Genomic DNA, 20,349 nt, shown 5'->3' with positions numbered 1-20,349 from the left:
TGATAAATTGTAGAAAACTTTCTCCAGTATGCATGCCTCGAACTTGGTGCTCTAACAGCAATATAGGCAGCGCCAGTTTAAAACATATTCGGAGTTGATCTATGTACTTCTCACAGCAGAACAAACAATTGAGCTATTGTTGAAAAAATCACGATTTGCGACCATGTCGGTCTCAAGCGGTGCCTGAAGCACATGCTAATTAAAATAGAACCATGGGCTGATTTAGAGGCCGTGGGCATAGATTCAGGCGTGATGCCAACATAGGCAGTGGACGTGGTCTCCCTCAAGATGCTCGGAATAATGCTCGAGGTGGATATAAATATCTCTGTCGAAATAATAATACGTTCAGGCAAAGACAACCATTTCATGCAAATCGTGATAAAGGCAAGATGCCCGCTGAAAAGTTTCAAAAAAATATGTGTATTAGATGTTGAATGACTCGACACCGGGCCAAATTTTGCAAAACTGCCCAACACCTGGTAAACCAGTACCTGGACTAAAAAAGAGACAAAGAAAAAAAATAACCAAACACATGTCACTGATGCAAAAATGCCACTGCTGTTCTTGAATCTAGCACATCTGGAAACATTCTTGATCAAGATCCTGCTCAAGATAGAACCTCTTTTGAGTTATCATATTTCTTTACAGATCTTGATCATCTTGTGTAAATTGCCAAATGAGCATCTCTTTTGAGTTATTTTGTACTCACTGTGTATACTTTGTACATATCTCTCGGATGATGTTATTCTCGAGGTTGAGCTATTTTGTCTTTTGATGTATCCATGTACATATCTCCCTTAGATGTCGTTCGATATTTTGATAATGTATGAAACTATGAGTTTGTCATCATATCATTTGCAAACAATACTACGATTCAATATTAATTTCATGTTATTTAATTCAGGCGTACATACAGAAGATGGACAAAAGAGAAGATTGCTACTCGATGGTGCAACTACACACTATATATATTTTTCGAGTGTGACATTGTGCAAGGCACAAGTTAAAACCATAGTAGGTTCCACAAAGATAATATACGGCTCTGGGAACGCAACGATTGTGTTGCCCAATGGTACCACTTTGCATATTGAAAATGCATTGATATCCAGTAGGTTAAATAAGAATCTACTGAGTTTTAAAGACGTGAGACGCAATGGATATCATTTAGAGACACTAGTTGAAAATATCGCGATGCGTCACATCATATGTTATGGAGAAAATAATTGTTCATGAAAAACTCGAAGCGACAACTTCTGGAGTGTATTGTTTCCAAATTTGATCATTCGAATCATATGCCTCTATGCCATGGAAACTTGTTAGTCTTGATGTATACGGGTAATGGCATGATCGACTGGGTCACCAACGACAATAATGCACGCGATTTTTCAACACCCTAAAGGACATCCATTAAAAAGATACAAAAATCTTATGTCCAATTATTATTTATGTGAATCATGTTCATAAAGAAAGCTCATTATAAGACCTTCTATTGAAAAAGTTGGTTATGAATCACCATCGTATTTACAACATATTCATGGTGAATATTTGTGGACCAATACATCATGCAGATGGTCCCACTTATTATCACTAGGCCAAAATGGTCGACTGACGACGAAATTTGGCGACGAAAATGTGCATTTGGCGACGATTTTTTACTTTTTGCGACGAATTTGTTTCGTCGCCAAATCCTACACAAAACGTCGCCAAACCACCCGTCGCAAGGTCTGCGACGAAAAGACATTTTCGACGCAACGTTGTGCGACGAATGTCATAAATCGTCGCAACATTCGTATTTTCTAGAAAAAATGTTTTTTTTAATATTCGCGACGGATCCTATACTTTCGTCGCTTACCAGTTGCGACGAACAAATAATAAGTCGCAAACCTTTGCGACGAATTATGTGTTTCGTCGCTATATTAAGCGACGTTTTGTGGCGGTTTAGTCGCTACTATTGCGACAAATGTTTGCGACTGATAACAGTTTTCGTCGCAAGTCCCACGATTATTTGCGACGGTTTGTTTTATTTATTCGTCGCTAGGTTTTTTTTTTTTTTTTTTAATATAATTTTTGATTTATTTATTTTTCCAATTAAGAAATTCAACCTGTATTTTGCACAAAAAAAAAATACACTTATATCGAAAATATTAAAACCATTTATACGGATTAAGATCGTGTCAAGGTAGCACAAAACATAAATTAAAAAAGTACATAAAAACTTAAAAGCATATAATGTAGTGTTTCAAACTTTAATTCAAAAACCAAACAAAATTCTTCCCTTTTTATACTCCACCATCATTGGAAGGAGTCGATGTCGTGGCTTGTAGTCCAAAACGACCGACTAAGGTGTTCACAATTTCTCGGGTTTCTTTCAATTCCGCTTCCAATCTCTCCATTTTTTCATCTTTAAGTTGCATTTGCTCTTTCATTGAATTCATTTCCATTTGCACTTCCGGCGGAATTGAAGAAAATCTCGACTTTGAACTCTTTGTGGTGGTTGCAATCTTAATTCCAAGCCCTTTGCTTTTTCCGAGCATTTTTTCTATCGCAATTGAGTTGGCCGTGCTTTCGTCACTTCCATCACGAATTGTCTCATCGTACACTCGTTCCAAATCAGCCTGAAAATGATTAAGTACACTTGTTTAGCAAAAATTTCGACAGCATAACAACTAATAAATGAACATCCCCAAAAAAACCATCCATGTATACAACAACTTAACATTATTTAAAACAAATATTCATATCCACATATCTCAACTACGTACTAATTTAACATATCAAATAATTAAATATGATAAACATGCGACAACAATAAACATAAATAATTAACATACAACCAATTGAAGAATAAAATTGCATTACACTTACCGAAATGCGAAGTTGTTCAGGAGTTGCTATCCCATTATACGGTTCGTCTGTATCTCCTTCCTCACTAATAGTTGGCCTGGTTTCCCTCAGTACATCAATGCCCATATATGCTTTCTTATACGTATCAAACACCGTAGGATTTTTGCCCAATTTTTTAAACTATACTAAAATATTATAAAGTAAGTATCTATTTTAAACTTAAATAAATTAAAATTATAGATCAAATTACTTACATGATTGTGGGACCAACTATTGATACTTGTTCGACCCCAATGGTGGTCTGTCGAGACTTTCTTTCGCGAGTCCTTGCATTTGGTTGATTTGGACTATGAACAATAACACAAAAAATTAAAACTCTTAAATATATTTAAACATTTTCCATAAATTAAATATATATAATTTACCTTCCCATCAACACCAGGAGTGGAAATAGAATGAAATTGATCACATAGTTTCTCCCAAGTTTGAACACTAATCCTATTTGGACAATTTGCCTTAGCCGTGGCAAGGTCTGGAGCTCTATCAAAGACTGCCTTCAATCGTTTAGTTTTTCCATCTTTCCAACGACCGTTAGCAGTCTCATTGAACCATTTTTTTGTACCCTCATTTTCAGGAAGTTTCCAAGTTTCCTAAATAAAATATAAAAAATATACAATTGAAATGAAACAAAAAATTAAATAACTTAAATAAAATAAAAATTACATACAAATACCTTAAACGCTTTCCACAATCCCTCGACATGGCCCATTTTTTTGTGGTTAGGCCAAGAAATACATGGATCAAAATTATCCCAATGCGTAACCTCGTTACTAATAGCCACCGCCAACTTGTACCTCCCAGGTGCAACGGGAATACCCTTGTCGTCAAACTCCAAATCAACCACGTCAGTACCTGTAGACTCGGTACCTATATGATCAACAGAAATATCTTCCTCCGACATCGCTCGCCTGAGTTGAACATATACGAACAGATTTCTATTAAGTGAAGATTATATAGAAAATTAAAACTAAATTAAGTGAAGATTATATAGAAAATTAAAACTAAATTAAAGTTGAACATATACGAACAGATTTCGTCAATTACGTACAATTAATTATCGGCTCAAGTGTGATCAAAAAACTATTAACTAACCAAAATCTAGTTTCACTGTTTCACAATTCATCTACTACAAAGTCAAAAGAACACAACAATATAATTTACTAAAAATCTGTACATGTATTATATATTTATATTACATTCAACGTCTCACTAAAATCAACACCAAAAGGCAAACAATTATTCTATATTTCTCACTGTATCATCATCCTCAAACAATTTTTTTTTTAATATCATCAATCTGATATTTGCCTATCGAGTGCCCTAATTTCATCAATCTGATATTTGCTTGAAATCAATTTTATTAGAATTTCAAATCAATGAAAAAAAATTAGGGCAACAAAGTTACCTTTTTGTGGTTGTTGATTGAGGGTTAGGTAGAGACGAGGAAAGTAAGGCTAGCTACAGATCAACGAGGCCGTAGGGAGAAGGGAGGTGGCGGCGCCGCCGTATAGAGCTCGCCGGATGTTGGGCGGAGAGCTGGGCAGAGAGTTGCGGCGGACGGCGGACGAGCAAGACGAAGGGGGGGCCGACGGCGGCGGCGGACGCGGAGGTGGAGGCGCCGGAGGAGAGGAAGGCGCCGGCGGAGGGAGTGGCACCGGCAGATGGCAGACGGAGGGGGAGGCGCCGGCGGAGAGAGTGAAAGAGAGAAAGAAACTGGTTAGAGAAAATTGGGGAAATCGAATTAGGGTCTGTACTCTAATTAAAACCTTTGCGACGATTTATAACGAATCGTAGCGAACTCAACTTTAACGAATTTATTAGCGACGATTTTCACATCTTTCGTCGCCAACAACAAAATTAAAAAATAGCCTAGCGACGTTTCCCTACGAAACGTCGCTAGAGAAAAACAATTTTTTTTCAAATAATTATTTTGGCGACGATTAATACACTATAGTCGCAAATAATAATTATAATTTTTTAAACAAATTTTTTTACTAGCGACGTTTAGTACACTTTCGTGGCGACGAATAAACATTTAGTTAATATTTCCACTTTGGTACGCTACGTTTTTCCGAATTCGTCGCAAATCCAATTAAATATTTTTTTTTTGACAATTACACTAGCGACGTATACATCATATTCGTCGCGAATGTAAAAAAAAAATTGCAAAAAAAAAAATTCGTGCGTCGTTTATATAAATACGTCGCTAAGAGAGGACATTTGCGACGTTTTGTGCAATATAGTCGCCAATTGGCGACGATTAATATTTTCGTCGCGAGATTTCCACCGAAATCTTGTTTTTCGACAATTGGCGACGTTTTTTAATATAATTCGTCGCAAGGTTGCGACTATATCTAAATCGTCGCTAAAAAAAACGTCGCTAGTGAGCTGTTTTGGCCTAGTGTATCTACGCGAAATATTGCATTTGCGCGTTTGCTAGCAGAAATTATTAAACTCCGAGTACATTTCCATGATTATCCCATCAAGAATAGAAGGATGGATAATGTCGGAGAATTTACATCAAATTTTTTTGATGTGTATTGTGCAGCACTCAGAATAAATATTAAGTACCTAGTAGCATACGTTCACACTTAAAATGGATTCGCAAAATCTTTGATTAAACGTGTCTAAATAATTGTTCGTACATTGGTGATGAGATCCAAACTCACTAGTGCGGCGTGGGGCCATGCAATATTGCATGCATCACCATTGATTAAACTACGTCCCACGGCTTATCATATCCATTCCCCAATGCAATTGGCTTTGGGCTTGAACCCAATATTTCGCATCTACGCACATTTGGTTGCGTTGTGCAAGTGTCTATTCCTCCTCCTCAAATGACTAAAATGAGTCCCCAATCACGGTTTAATACTTCAAATCATTTATTATTAATTACTATATCAATATAATCTCCACTATTGAAAAATATTAAGTATTTAATCAATTCAATATATAAACAAATGTGGTGACTTAATACAAACTCACTTATGTTATTAAAATCAATAGCGTGAAAAACTCAAATGAAAAATAAAATAAGATTTTTATTTACAAAATTGATTGTAACTCATTTCAATTAATTTAAATCGATTAACCTCAATTATTGACAAAAAAATATTAAAATTACTGATTATTTTATCATAAGATAATTATTGACAAAAACATATTTATAATAAGAATATGGGATTATTTGACAAACCCTATATACATTTGCCTTGGTAAGAAGAACGACTTAATCGGACGTAATTGGTTTGTATTCTCATCTGATTTGTGCGACAAATTACAACTGATTTTGATTAAATTCTTATTGATTAGTATATCTTTTTCTTTTGAGATTTGAAATATTAATTGTGTGATAATAATAATATGTGTATTGCTTGAATTTGTTTCCATGTTTTGATTTTTGGCTCGCTCTCACCAGTTGAATTTAATTAATTTGATAATTGTTGTTATTTTAACGCTTGATTTTTGTTCTTTTAGTTTTAGCAATGTTTTTGTTCTTGATGATTGTTTTGATGAAATTGCTGAAGGAGAAAGAAGCTTTCGGATTTCAGCGGACCAAGAACCAAAAGTGGATTGAAAGAGTGGATTAACTTCTTTTTTGTTATCTTTTAGTTGTAATTATTATTGAATTACATTAATTTGTTGTGGAATTTGCAATTTTTTAGTATTTTTAATAAGTTTGTAGGGAATTATATTAATATTAAAGTGGCTTACGTTAATTGCATATTTCAAAAATTATATAGTGATTTTGAATGAGTATATAGTGGATTTCAATTTCGAAGACTGTATAGTGTTTTTCATTTTTTCGTTGAGCTCTATTTTTTGAAATTCCGGAACGGCGTCGGTGGCCATGGGAGATGGAAGACGATCTAGGGTCAAGAATAGTGGATTTTGATTTTTTTATGCATGCTTTTAGTGGATCACGTTAATTCGTAATGAGTTACATAGATGTCAGTAAGATTTTAGTGGATACATTAATATTAATGTGGATCGTGTTAATTTACTATAATTTTTACTTCAATTACATACTGGTTTTTGATGAATTTATAGTGGTTTTCGATGAATATGTAGCGGATTTCAAATTCTTTTAAATATGAATCATTTAAAAAATGAAATAAAATAAAATAGTAAGAAATAATCAATTTTTGTTGTAAAAAGAAATTAAAAAACAATAAAAAATTAAAAAAGAAAAGGAAAAACCAAAACTAAAATCGCGTGAGACGTGGAGAAATTAGGGAGATTTGCATATTTACAAAAATAATAATTGATTTTTTATAATAATATAATATGATAATTTTCAGTAATATTAAATATGGGCATTTTGGATAATTCAAGTCTAAAAAATATCAATTAAAAAAATAGTTAATTAAAAAAAGGATATCCAACTTTTTTGTCTTTCAAATAATTTTAGTTCATTCAAATTTATTAGCAAATAAGGAAAACCCTTTTATATACACTAAAATTACGCCAAATTCTTTGAAACTCAATTCAACTCCAATTTAATGAAGAACCAGGTTCTCAACTGCAGAGATTACTGATACCGAAGGAAATGTTGATGAAAATAGCAATGATGAAGAGGAGCCTGTGGAGTCCCATACCCTCATAGTTATGTCAAAGTCAACTGCGATATTAGATGCTAAGGATTCCTTCCGGTACATGTACAACTTCCATCATGGACGTTGTACTATTCCATCTGCTCGTCTCCCTCACACCGAATGGTTTCTATACAGATTCCATATGCATATGATACCGCAACTCTCTTATTTCAGTTTGAAACTCGAGCTTGAAAATGACATCGGTCTTGGTCTTGCGTTTCGACATGAACTTTACGGTAAGGACAACTGCGTTTGAAATGAATAAATGAAAATATAAATCACTACTGGAGAAGAGTTTATTGTTGTTAATAGTAGATTGAAGACTAATTGTAGTGCACGCATAACAAATATAACTTAAATCAAATAGACAAGTAAGAGAAATAACCTGAAATCTTTGAAATTTTTAAAACTTTAAAACTGAAATCATTTTTTATATATGTTTTAGTGTAGAAAACGATTTAAGGATAAAATTCACAAATTTTAAAAGAAGCTTTGCTTAGAATAGAAGAACCAAACCATACAATTACTATGCAAGACTTATATATTACCACACATTACACAATACCGTCAAATGGCCCGTGGCCCACTGTTTTCACGGACCGGCCCACTGTGTTGAAATGTCTGAATAGAGTAAATATTGGTAAGGAAATTGGGTTCAATTACTTGAGAAAATTCGGTCAACGAGCAACAAATTGGGGAATAATTACAGTTTTGGTCTTCCAAGTTTGCACGTTTTTTACTTTTGGTCCCCCATTTACCGCCGTCAACAAAATACACACTAATGTTGTCAAATTTCAACACATTTAGTCCCTCCGTCTGTTTGACCGTCAATAAGTAACGGTCAACTGTTGAATTATGGCTGAATTTGAGATTTTTCATAGATAAAAATTGCACTCAGACCCCTGCATTCTTTTAAAATATTCTAAAACCCCCTAAAATTTTATTCAAACCCTAATTTAACCCCAATTTCATCATTTAATCAATTTTGACAAACGACCCCGATTTTTACTACCATTACCGCTGACCGTTGAACGCCGTTGATTTTCTTTTTTTTTTACTTTTTTTTTCTGCATCGACTTTTTATTTAATATTACTTTTGACGCCGTTCACCGACATTGTATTCTCGGTTAACAATGTTGATTTTTTTTTTCTTGATTTTCTACGAACTTTTTCCTTTGACTTTTTTTCCGATCAACACAATTACTGTATAATATAATAATAATACTATATTAATATCTAGTATCGTAATATTAAAATTACAAACTTTTAACAAAGTTTTTATCTGAAATTCTAGGGCCTAATACAATTTAAAAAAATTCTAAAATCCATAATTTCTTCCCCTCAATTTTTTCTTCGTGGAACCGCCAGTGCATCCCAAATTTATTCCCAAGAAAATATGAATAAGATGAATTAGGCATGCGCGGAGTAATTTGAAATGAGATAACCACTCTAGTACAACAGTTTTTGGGGCTAACACCGGCCGTTAATTTTATCTTTTTTTATCTTTTTCTTTTGTCTTAAATTTTTTCCGTCATTGAGATGCGTTGACTTTTTCCTTTTTTCTTTATTTTGATTTTTTTATGATATTATTTCGCCGATTATCTGCTTTGATTTTTTTAATTATATTTTTCTGTTACTCAAAAATTTCAATTAAAATAAAATAAAAATCAAGAAAAAAAATGTCAACGCTGTTAAGCCGACATTCAACATCGGTCAACAGCGGGAAAAAAAGATCAATCGACAAAAGAGTCAACCGAGTTAAAAAGAAAGTCAACGTTGGATTACCAAATTTTGAAAAATTGGGGTCATTGGTTAAAATTGGTTAGTTGATGAAATAGGAGTTAAATTATGGTTGTATAAAATTTTAGAGGTTTTTAGAATATTTTGAAAGAATACAGGGGTCTTATTGCAATTTTATCAAAAAAAAAAAAACCCAAATTCAACCGTTGACCATTACTACTTAACGGTCAAACAGACGGAGGGACTAAATGTGTTAAAATGTGACAACATTAGTATGTATTTTGTTGACGACGGTAAATGGAGGACCAAAAGTGAAAAACGTGCAAACTTGGGGGATCAAAACTGTAATTATCCCACAAATTGGAGTATAAACGTTTCAACACAAGGTACACTCAATCAAAATGCTCACTCACTTAAACTAATTAATCCTACCACAAAGGAATTATCACACATGATTAACTAAATAGACTACTTAGTCTCACACATAATCCATGTATAAATCACATACAGTTAAACCTCTATAAATTAATACAGTTGAGACCATCGAAATTTCATTAATTTAGCGAAATATTAACTTATCGATAAATTAATAATTATTAATTTATACATTAATTAATAACTTATTAATTTATAAAATTACTTTTATTATTATTTTCAATAAATACATTTTTTTTAAATACGTGTACATTATTTATTGTACCATTAGTTCAATGCACTATAGAGCACGTTTCACGAGCGGAAGCTCTTAAAGCAGCAATGGTATGGAACGGTTTTATGTTGATTTATGAGAAACTATACCGAACGTTCTAATCATGTTAAGAAAAGAGAGGGACGAGATTGATCATAATGTGAACTTCAACAAGAAACAAACGACAATTAAATTATATTGTATTAACCTTTCATAGATCTATAAACTATGTACTATACCATGTATTTTAAGAATTATTTTTATGCATTATTAATTTATATATTATATGGGGCTTCTTAAAATTTTCGAATATGTATTATCTTATAAATTTAGCGAATTATTAATTTAGCACGTTGTCCCCGAGTCGGGACCGGGAAAATTCATTATTTAAGCGAGGTTATTAATTTATCGGGTATTAATTTATCGAGGTTCTACTGTACTTGTCATATTTATACCTAAACTGATATAAAACCGAAGCAAATTGGTATATAAAAATTCATAACCATTTGTATCAATATAATTTAAGCTCCTAAACATATAAATACTTAATAATCACGCTTACTGAACATAAATTAAGGCTCGTAATTTATTTATAATTAAAATATGTAGGTTTACCCTCTTCACCAAAGCCTTTGGAGACTTTTAGCATCCCTCTCAAATCAAGATATCCACCTCAGCACTCACCTATTGTAAAAATAAATCAAAGGTAAAAATAAATCAAAGGTAAAAGGAAACGATAAATGCTTTGGGGTAAACCTCTTTTTTGCAATCCTTTTTACTTCCATCTAGACATGGCCATGGGCCGGTTCGGGCCGGTTCCGGGCCAGTTCACTCCGGTTCACGGTTCATTTCAAATTCTGATTAAAATTCTGATTCTGATATCTGTGTTGATTTTTCTATATAATTGTGACAAGGGTTCACGGTTCACGGTTCACGGTTCACGGTTCACGGTTCATATATATAACTGTGACAGGGGGTGCCCAAGTAAGAATTCCACTAATGCAAACAGAAATAAGTTAAATTTTGATTCTGATATCTGTGTTGATTTTTTTATTTTTTATTTTTAAATAGGAAACAATATGGAAAAGGTGAACAACCGCGACATGAGAGATCTACAGAGAGTGCTCCATCAGATCTACTGATGTTCACGGTAGCTTCATAATCTAGTCCAATATCCTCTAAATGACGGGTATAAATCTTAATGTCCTACAAAATTTAGAACTTGTGAGTGGAAGAACTTGTAGATAAAACATAGGATCAGAAGATCAGTAAAAACTACCTTAATCTTAATAAAGCCACGGTTCTCTTCCCATCCAACATCCCCTTGTGTTATGGTAGCATCAAAGGGTTTTTTTTGTCATGAGATTGACATTCACTTCTGGTTTAGCGGTAAACTCGATGACACCGCCGTATTGATCGTACCATGCTATCTTAAGAATTCTCAAGCAAGAACCAACTCTGTCCAACAAGCATGCTAGAATCAAAACTGGATTCACAAAATGATAAAATCCACATACATAAACATAGTAGTAATTTCGTAACCATGCTAGATAGACACCGGTGCATAACGTTTCAAAATATTGAGTTTGGCGCTAATTAGAGAAAAGCAATACCATATTCTACATGAATTTGTGGAAATAATTGGATGAAACTAATACAAGTCACAGACAAGTAATAGTTAGCAAGTGGAACCACAAGTACAGTGATGAAGGACATAGGAATGAATGCAACTAAAATGCGGCACTAACAACAAAATACATTATATGGATAATCATCTGTTAACTATAGCATTAAGTTCACAGGAAAAGGAAAGAATGATGCAGAAGGCAGGAATTAGTATAGTAAATAGAAGTTGTTTTACACGTACATGTGATAAATCTTCAACATTTGTTGTTTGAATCTTAATTTTGAGTTTATTAATACTTTAGTTCAAAATAATTTCAGATTATACATGATATGGTAGTCCTGCAAATATACATATTTCAGATTTTGGAAAATTTCGTCGGGTGACTTTTCACCACTGTACCATTAAGCCTTAAAACAATCAACATTGCCTAAAGAAAAATTAGGATAAATAATAGGGTAAATTACATTCACATCGCTGAGGTATACTAAAATAACTTTAAGGTCTCTGTGGTATCGATAATTACACTTACCCCCATAGCACATAGTTAGAAACTCTAATGGGATAATAGATTGGATACATTATTCCGATACAGTTTTAACGGACTATTAGTTTTCGGAAGTGGTGGAGACAACAAAGAACTATGCGTGATTTAAGAAATGTTTGAGGAGCCATGTCACCTTATAACTCTATGGAAGCTATGCTCATTTTCATTCGGTCAGCATTTGCCTCCGCGAAATGCAGTATAGTTGGGGTGATTTTGCAATTGCAAATTATAAAAATGCATGATATTTTCCTCGTAGGAAATTTTAGTTTCTAGTTTATCCTTAAGTCCTTCCTCAAGAATGTAAAACTTAGTATAGCAGATGTTTTGACTTCGATACAAAAATAAATGTTTTGGTCAACGGTCACCACTTTCAGGTTTTGAATAGGATGAACTATGCCCTCTCCAGATTATGCCGTTTAAATCCTCTCAATTCAAACTTTATCAATGCTATAATATAATTTAGGGTAAATTACAATCACCCCTGAGGTATGGTCAATTTACAAAAAAAACCTTCTTGTTTGGATAATTACATCTACCCCTCAGTTATGATTTTTTCTTACACCTCCACCCTTATGATGTCAAATTCGACATAATCATCTAGATTTCGTGAAATGTGCTCTAGTTTGTACTCGTTTTGTGTAAAAATACAGTTTCTGATGCACCACAATCTGATATATACAAGCTTAAAAACACATATTATGATCATCTTGCTTCAAAATGTGGAGTTCGAATCAGATACAACGGGTACAAAAGTGATAATAATCCATATAATCTCGAAAATTCAACGAATTTTGAAACCGTAAGAGTGGACGTGTAAAAATATTTATTGTTGAGGGGGTGGTTGTAATTATCCAAACAAGAGGGGGGGGGGTTGTAATTTGACCTTACCTCAGGGGGTGATTGTAATTTACCCTATAATCTATAATACATTCCATCAGCCTCGTTTCACATTATTATTATGCTCTCTCCTGCATATGCCGATGGCTGGAGTATCTCCTCAGATATGTATCCTCACTAATATCCCATCCATTTGAATGGTCACTCACTGATGATCTTACTATCAACTTCAGGCAGAAGATAAAGCTCGACGAAATGTACGATCAAGCAAGAAACGAGCCCGATTTGTTCTCAGATTCAGCAACTACAAGGCTGGATAACAGAGATTCTATTAGAAATGGTAATCATATTCATCTTTATAAAGGGTTGATTCATTTTTGTATTATTCAAAAAAAAATGAAGATTAGTGAACTTATTGGTTAGCAGATTGGTCGTCGTTTCACACTCCCGACGCATCAGGGCCAAGAAATGACATGTGGCAACCGAGACATAACAGTTCTAACTCAACCTTTGACATGTCTGGAGGAGGCTCCCCTGCAAACTTACCTTCAGAAATTCCAATTAATGCTCGCAATAAAATGCCTTATTTTTTTTTTTTTCAGGTTGTAGATAGGAGATGTTTGTCGTTTGTAAGCGAGGTATAGACTTCATGCATCCGCTCTTCTGAATTGGCTCGCCAGAGAAATGGCACAAGAAAACTGCTCTCACGGACAACAGATAGATTTACTCAGTTGTAAGATATATCTTTACTTCTCGATAAAATAGCTCATAATCGTCAACTTTGGCGTTTATTTCACGTGCAAAATTTGTATAACGTCGTTGTGCCCGGTAAAATAACCCAGAATTTTGAAATTAAGATTGAATGATGAGTAAAATATCTGGGGAGGCATTGACACTGTTGTGTTTGCTATGCAACCATCTTTCAAATTTATTGATCTTTGATCACTATTATGCTGCAACTGTAACACAGCAATAACCGTGTTAATCATAACAAAAAAAAAAAAAAAAAAAAAAAGGAAAATTCCCATTCTCAGTTTTCAACTAGCTCATAACTTAGGGGAAAAAAATATCTACGAGTGGGGTGACAAATAAACATTTAGCGGTGGCGCCCTGGAAGATAGTTCTATTGTATCTCCGAGCTGAATAGAATGAACCACGTGAGAACCATCTATATATACGAGCCCCTCTTTACAAAACCATGCGATGTCCATAGTTTCGTACGACTTCAAGAATCCATGCATTAATTGCAAACTAGCCCCTGGAAAAATTGGCTCTCTTACCATATATTGAAGCTCTTTGGATAAAATGGGCATTATAGATCCACCAGCTGAGTGCATCGCAGCCGTTGATCCAGCAGCTGTGGAGACTCTGAGGCCACTCGATCTGCAGTGCACCAAAGAAGAGAGAGGTTCCTCGTCTTTTCTGATCCTATTAATGCAAGAAAATTTAATGATTTCTATTTTTATATTTATGTTTTGAAAATAATCGGAGCAATCTTTTTCTTTACCTGAATGAGAATCGAGAAACTGTTGCAGGGCATGGATGAGAGAGTAGAACATCATTCAGTGCAGAAGTTGCGATCAGCTTTGAATTGATGCTAATAGCCATCCGTGCTAATTCAGATGGGACAAAGCGTTTTTCAAGGATGCCGTCTAGTAACTGGGGAAAATAAATTATGTTGATGATTTATCCCTGGAAAGAGGTTATATTTTCTCACAAGTAGAGCGATAAATGGTTTCAGTAAGGCCAATATTTTTGTTGTTTCAATACAGCGATAAAAGCTACACCGATGCTCAGCCTCACGTTTTTGTATGCATGGAATTGAGCAATGAAACTCACAAGATTTATTAGAGAACTACATCTTTGGAATGAGAGTTCATATATCTAAGATTTTCTTACCATTAGTCTTAAATGATTTTAACAGCAACGTAGACATGTTCATAAAAATATGAAGAAATTAGCTTTTGAAATGGGCTGTAGACATAGTTTCATTAAAATTAGAGAACAACCCCAAATCTCGCAATTTCTGAACAGATGAGCACATCAAGGTTTTTTAGACAATTTCAAGATCTCAGAAACTGGTGACTCGTTTAGGCAGTGCAGTTGCTTTTTCTAAATAGTAGGACCCGGTTTTTTTTTTTTTTGGTTGAATCTCCAAGTCTTGAATACCCGTAAGCAGACAGAGTTTCAAAGAAGAAGAAAATCGTTCAAGTGGTCGTTTACCTGTTCAAAGTTGTTGGCAGTGGCAGCACAAAGATAGCCAGTGCTCCTTGTAGCATCAAATTCTTCACTTAGTTCTGCCACCTAAAATAATGACATAATTACTTTGTGACACCAACAACTAAATCTAAAAAGAGCAAAAACAACCAAAACAATTCTACGTAAAGCTGGAAAAATAATAATAGTAATAAAAAAAAAGAATTAGCAGAAGATACAAAAATGTAATTTCGATCAAATAAATAATCCCAAAGTAAGCAAAGAAACATGCTAAACCTCGTGTGGTCGAGTGGGATCTGAATTTACTCCTAGAATTGGAATGGAGTCATCCATTAAATGGCTTGCTTGTAATAGAGTGCCATCACCTCCAACTGAAATGACGAGATCTACATCACGGATAGGCGTAGATAGATCAGAACGAAAAACAGATTCCCAGTCTACAGCTTTTCTCTTCAAAATACTCTGGCAGAAGTTAATGGCATTCTTGTGAGCCAATGTTCTGTCATACAAATATCTGAATACCTGCAATTTCCTCAGGTAGAGAAACCGAATGTTATCTGAGCATGACATAAAGAATATATAAAAGGATACATGAGACATTAAGTTTTGAACTACAAAGCTAATGACCTCAATTATAGAATTTGATTTTGTTAAAACAAAATTAAGAATGATCCTGATTCCTCGGGGTTTAAGAAAACACTTGAATCAATACAAAATTAACAATATATAAGTTTTATTAATTGGTGTAGTTTAGTTCCATTCTTCCTATTGCCAAGTTCTTCAGCGGTAAATCAGATTCATGTAGTCTCAAACCAAAATCAGAAAAGACGATAATTCCATAACATACTACTTATTCATATACCAATGTAGTCAAAAATCATTCATATCAGACGGAACTAAATGAAGCAAAGTATTATTTCCACAACTACTGTACGTTTTGTATATGAAATATTTGAGACAACTAGAGCAGACTGATCGAGGTGACTTCAATTAAAAACGAACTTCACATACAACGTACGATAAATCCTGAAAAGCAAAATGAGGGAAATGTTTTGTGTGGTTCTACCAAACGACCTATTTGAACTATTGGGCATAGCTACTCTCAATTCATGGTGGAAGAACCATAACACTAGCAACTCTCTGCTTACACGAAATCTTCCATAGTGGGGCGGCACCATTTCTAAATAGTACAACTCATCATTTCTGTCACTAAGTTTTCCCAAAGCCCATTCATTTCATAATATAAAGTTACGAAAAAAAATCCAATCTTAACAAACATACCTAATAGCTTCCGAAATCGACATATGCGCCAAAAGTCTACGGCACGGCAACACAATAACAACTATTGAATGGCAGTACTGGTCTTTGAGGCATATTATCAAACAGGTGATGTACTCAATTAATTATGGATTCTTTCTTCCTAAAAGACAAACGAAAAATGCAACGAACAACACGGGAACATAGCTACTCACTGAGTAATCAATGGACGACTACTGTAGAATCCAAAATGAGTTTCTCTGTTTTTCGTTTACATAATTTCATGTTGAAAAATTGCGTACCTTGTGGCGGTTGTTGGAGGAGGAGGAGGAAGAAACGGAATGAAGAGAGGGTTCGTGAGAAGGGTACACATCAAATGGCTTCAACAGCAGCAGCAATCTCTTCCGCGCCATTTTCCCCCTTTCACTTTTCTCTGACGGTACCACCGGAATGGATCCGATTAACCGGCGAATTTTTATGTTAGAAACTAGTTTAGCATAAAAGTTTATCTCAAAGGAAATTAAAAACAAAAAATAAAATACAATCAATAGAAATTAATAGAGTTAAGAACGATAAAATTCAATTAATTGAGTAAAATATTAAATTATCAATAAATTAACAATTATTAATCCATACATGAATTAATAGCTTCTTAATTATTATTATTATTATTATTATTATTATTATTATTATTATTATTATTATTATTATTATTATTATTATTATTATTATTATTATTATTATTATTATCATTATTATTATTATTATTATTACACATTCGAAGAGTTATTTCTATACATCATTATTATTATTTTTAGCAATGAAGGAACTCGCAATCAACTATATATATGTACTGGGTAAACATTTGCAAACCATACGAGAGACGTAAACCACACTAAGTTAACCACGTGTGACAAACTCTACCTAGCAAACGTTGGCGGGGGATTCAAACTTGAGTCAATTGACACAGATTCACTTGCAAAAACCGCTAGGCATATTTCACTAAATTGGTCTCAAGTGTCAAAAAGTTTGGGCCAATACATTAATTCTTTTACAATGAGCTTCTATTTTAAGGTTCCGTTTGGTTGGGGAAGATTAACCACGATTAATTAAATAATTGGATTTTGTTCGATGTTTGGTATCTCTAATAATCTGTCTGGTCGACCCACAAATATTATGTTATCATAATTTATTTTACCTTATCTTACCTTTGACGGGAGCTTGTTTGTTGGACGTCACGTGGTCCGATAAAATAATTGAGTCTTCATTAAATTATTTAATATTATATCAGTTAATTTTATCTTGACAGTCAAACGAGACCTATGTATTTACTATTTAGTAATGGCCCAACATAGAAAATAATTATTAGGCCCGTTGAGCGGCCCAATTAAACATACTCTATGATCACTGAAGTAATTAACTTCTTTAATTTATTGCATGCATATGACTTTTGTTTGAAAAGTATTCGATCAAATCTAATTGGATTAGATATGCATTGACTATATAAAATTGGTAATTAATTAACTTAGTGCATGTCCACATCAATATACATATTTCTGCATGCATGAAGATTTCAGAAATCTCAACACCAGCAATAATTATGTCTCCCTAGGGTCTCTTTATAGTGTCAAAAATTATTTGTACTCTCTTTTTAGGACAAATTTAATTTGCCTTTGTTTTGTCTTCTTGATATCGATCATGTCCAGAGAAATTAGGAGGTAGTGCAAAGGTAGCATACGCCACCTCACGTGCAAACGTGTTATATTTTAATAATTTTTTTACGTAAAAATGTTTGATTAAGTTTCGGGGTAATTGGAACAAAAGACTTTTCATTTGGTCCGACTCTAATATTATATTGAATAACAGCATATAAATTAATAAATATACATGTACGTGCGTTCTTTCTTAATTTTTTTTTCCTTTCTCTCGAAATCAACTTAATAAGAAGATGTTAGATTGGTAATGGGCATCGTTGGACATGTTTGGGATTCGTAACCAACCAGTTTGGCCGACAAATATGGCCAATTAGCTAAACGCTTCTGGAGCGTAGGGTAAGGGTCTTATAAAAACCGATCTATGGCCAACCCCGGCCCGTAGATGTACAATATGTAAAGATATCGGTCTTTTCAACCTTCCCTTTGATGCCTCTTTTAATTTCATCGGTTCACTTTTATGCCATCCCCGCTTGCGATCCTACCTTTTGAACTTTGTTTATTGTAAATATAGAATGATATATATATATATATATATATATATATATATATATATATATATATATATATATATATATATATATATATATATATATTTTTTATTACTCACACCATATAACATGTATATAGTTTTAGAATATAATATTTCATTAGAATGTTGTTTTATTGTAAATATATGAGTAAAATATTACGAAACTCATTTAAATACATGTAAAACGATGCCATTAAGGTTTTCGGTTCGGTTCAAGGGGTGTGGTTTTATGTTGAGAAACCATACACGAACCACAACATATTCGGTTTTCAAAAAAGAAAAATCAACCCAGTGGTTTTTGCCTCTGTTCGATTGGTAATGGTTCGGTTTAATTTGTTGGTTTTTGGTTTGATTTTTCAAGTTTTTTGTTCACCCTGAAATAATACATAGTTACGAGTGAAAATAATTACAAGTATCACCAGTAATGATGGTGTAGAATCTACACCCTCAAGACCTTGCTCCAAACCCTACTCTTTTTAGACCGTCGGAAAGTACACCGACCGTCGGATCTTCGACCGGCGAAGGCGAAATGATGAACGGAAAATGATAAGTATGAGAGAGAGTTTGGAAGAGAGTATAAAAGTGTTCTTATTGATATTAATTGTGCCCTAAATCGGGTCTTTATATTCATTTATATAGAGGGTTTCTCTTTAGACATTTCATAATTTAGGTTCTCTTTATTTGTCTAATTACATTGATTGCTCAATTACTCTTCTTGATTCACATGTTTTTCTTATCCATTTATGGAGCACATCCCATGTGTCTTATTTTCCAACGGCTCTCATTCAGCTCACCACCTACTCCGTTGATTTGTCTCTGGTATGAAGCAAATTTTTTTTTTTGGAAACTTTTAAAGGAAAAAAAAAAGTGTAAATATAATTCGCAATGTATGTTTGAAAAAAAAAAGAGATTAATGTCGAAAGAACTTTACACAATTTGGTTTGAATTTTGAAACTTTTATAATAAAAAATTAATAAAAATAATTTATGTTTATCAAAAATCTCCTTAGGGTTACAACAGTGACGTTTCTCTCCTTTATATATAAGAATAAGAATTGGAATCTAAATCATAGCAAATCGGTCTTGAGAAAAAAAGTGAAAAGGAACAAGCTTTTGGCAAAGGCAAAAATCCACCTTTAATTTCTTTCTAACGAAGAAAAAGAAAATATTAAATAAATAAGAAAACGCATATGTATGTAAAATGGTATATATCTCACGTGAAGAAAAATAATATATGATCATCTCACTTTCTGTCAACAGACAAAGGGAAATTTTATTTAAATGTTGATCGATCATGGCCTAATTAAAGTTGTCGCTTCCAAAGTATGTTAATATTATATATTAATTAAACAATGTTATATTAAAAGTTAAATCATTGACGAAATCATGTGCCAAACTTTTTGTCTATGAGATTATTATATGGTAATTTAAAAGGAATTAAGGATGTTGGCAAGTAAGTAAGGGAGAAAATACTATGATCAAATTTATGCTACATCCGATGAATGTATACTTATGTAGATCGCTGGTTCTGACTATAGGTGAGAGAGGAAGTTAACTTGGGGTCTACGATTTGTTGAAAAAAATAGATGCCCTTAAATAATGTCTATCTATATTAGTCTTAGTATTAAATTATATTTAATATAAAAATAGTTCGACGATTTGAATAACCATAACTATATTAATTTACACAATTGAAG

The 20,349-nt window shown here is 33.4% G+C and overlaps 2 protein-coding genes across 2 annotated transcripts; both read right to left on the bottom strand.

Annotated features, from left to right (window-relative positions):
- Nucleotides 1-2,279: 2,279 nt before the first annotated feature.
- On the bottom strand, nt 2,280-4,589 carry LOC148765959 (uncharacterized). The gene is made up of 6 exons (XM_088812448.1): nt 4,310-4,589; nt 3,578-3,812; nt 3,270-3,494; nt 3,099-3,191; nt 2,866-3,024; nt 2,280-2,615 (listed from the first exon to the last, which is right to left on the bottom strand). The coding sequence occupies exons 2-6, from the start codon at nt 3,803-3,805 to the stop codon at nt 2,280-2,282; spliced, it is 1,041 nt and encodes a 346-aa protein (XP_088668574.1). The 5' UTR covers nt 3,806-3,812; nt 4,310-4,589.
- A 9,249-nt stretch (nt 4,590-13,838) lies between these two features.
- Nucleotides 13,839-16,931, bottom strand: NADK3 (NAD(H) kinase 3). Its single transcript, XM_012981065.2, has 5 exons — nt 16,712-16,931; nt 15,429-15,674; nt 15,159-15,239; nt 14,443-14,594; nt 13,839-14,363 (listed from the first exon to the last, which is right to left on the bottom strand). Exons 1-5 carry the CDS (start codon nt 16,820-16,822, stop codon nt 14,006-14,008), a joined length of 948 nt encoding a protein of 315 aa, XP_012836519.2. The 5' UTR covers nt 16,823-16,931; the 3' UTR covers nt 13,839-14,005.
- Between the last annotated feature and the right edge of the window lie 3,418 nt (nt 16,932-20,349).

Source organism: Erythranthe guttata, chromosome 13, assembly GCF_056151865.1.
Source record: "Erythranthe guttata isolate IM_541 chromosome 13, IM_541, whole genome shotgun sequence".
Lineage (NCBI taxonomy): Eukaryota > Viridiplantae > Streptophyta > Magnoliopsida > Lamiales > Phrymaceae > Erythranthe > Erythranthe guttata.
Note: the sequence above shows the minus strand (reverse complement) of the source record. Positions and strands in the feature narration are given on the sequence as shown.

What these genes read in the sequence shown, in the direction of transcription:
- LOC148765959 (XM_088812448.1), bottom strand. Translation starts at nt 3,805, where the DNA reads ATGTCGGAGGAAGATATTTCTGTTGATCATATAGGTACCGAGTCTACA. An exon ending in GATTGTGGAAAGCGTTTAAG is followed by an intron (nt 3,495 to 3,577) that starts GTATTTGTATGT and finishes TATTTTATTTAG; the next exon opens with GAAACTTGGAAACTTCCTGA. An exon ending in ATAGTTGGTCCCACAATCAT is followed by an intron (nt 3,025 to 3,098) that starts GTAAGTAATTTG and finishes ATTTTAGTATAG; the next exon opens with TTTAAAAAATTGGGCAAAAA.
- NADK3 (XM_012981065.2), bottom strand. Translation starts at nt 16,822, where the DNA reads ATGGCGCGGAAGAGATTGCTGCTGCTGTTGAAGCCATTTGATGTGTAC. An exon ending in ATCCCACTCGACCACACGAG is followed by an intron (nt 15,240 to 15,428) that starts GTTTAGCATGTT and finishes TCATTATTTTAG; the next exon opens with GTGGCAGAACTAAGTGAAGA. An exon ending in GTTTCTCGATTCTCATTCAG is followed by an intron (nt 14,364 to 14,442) that starts GTAAAGAAAAAG and finishes TTGCATTAATAG; the next exon opens with GATCAGAAAAGACGAGGAAC.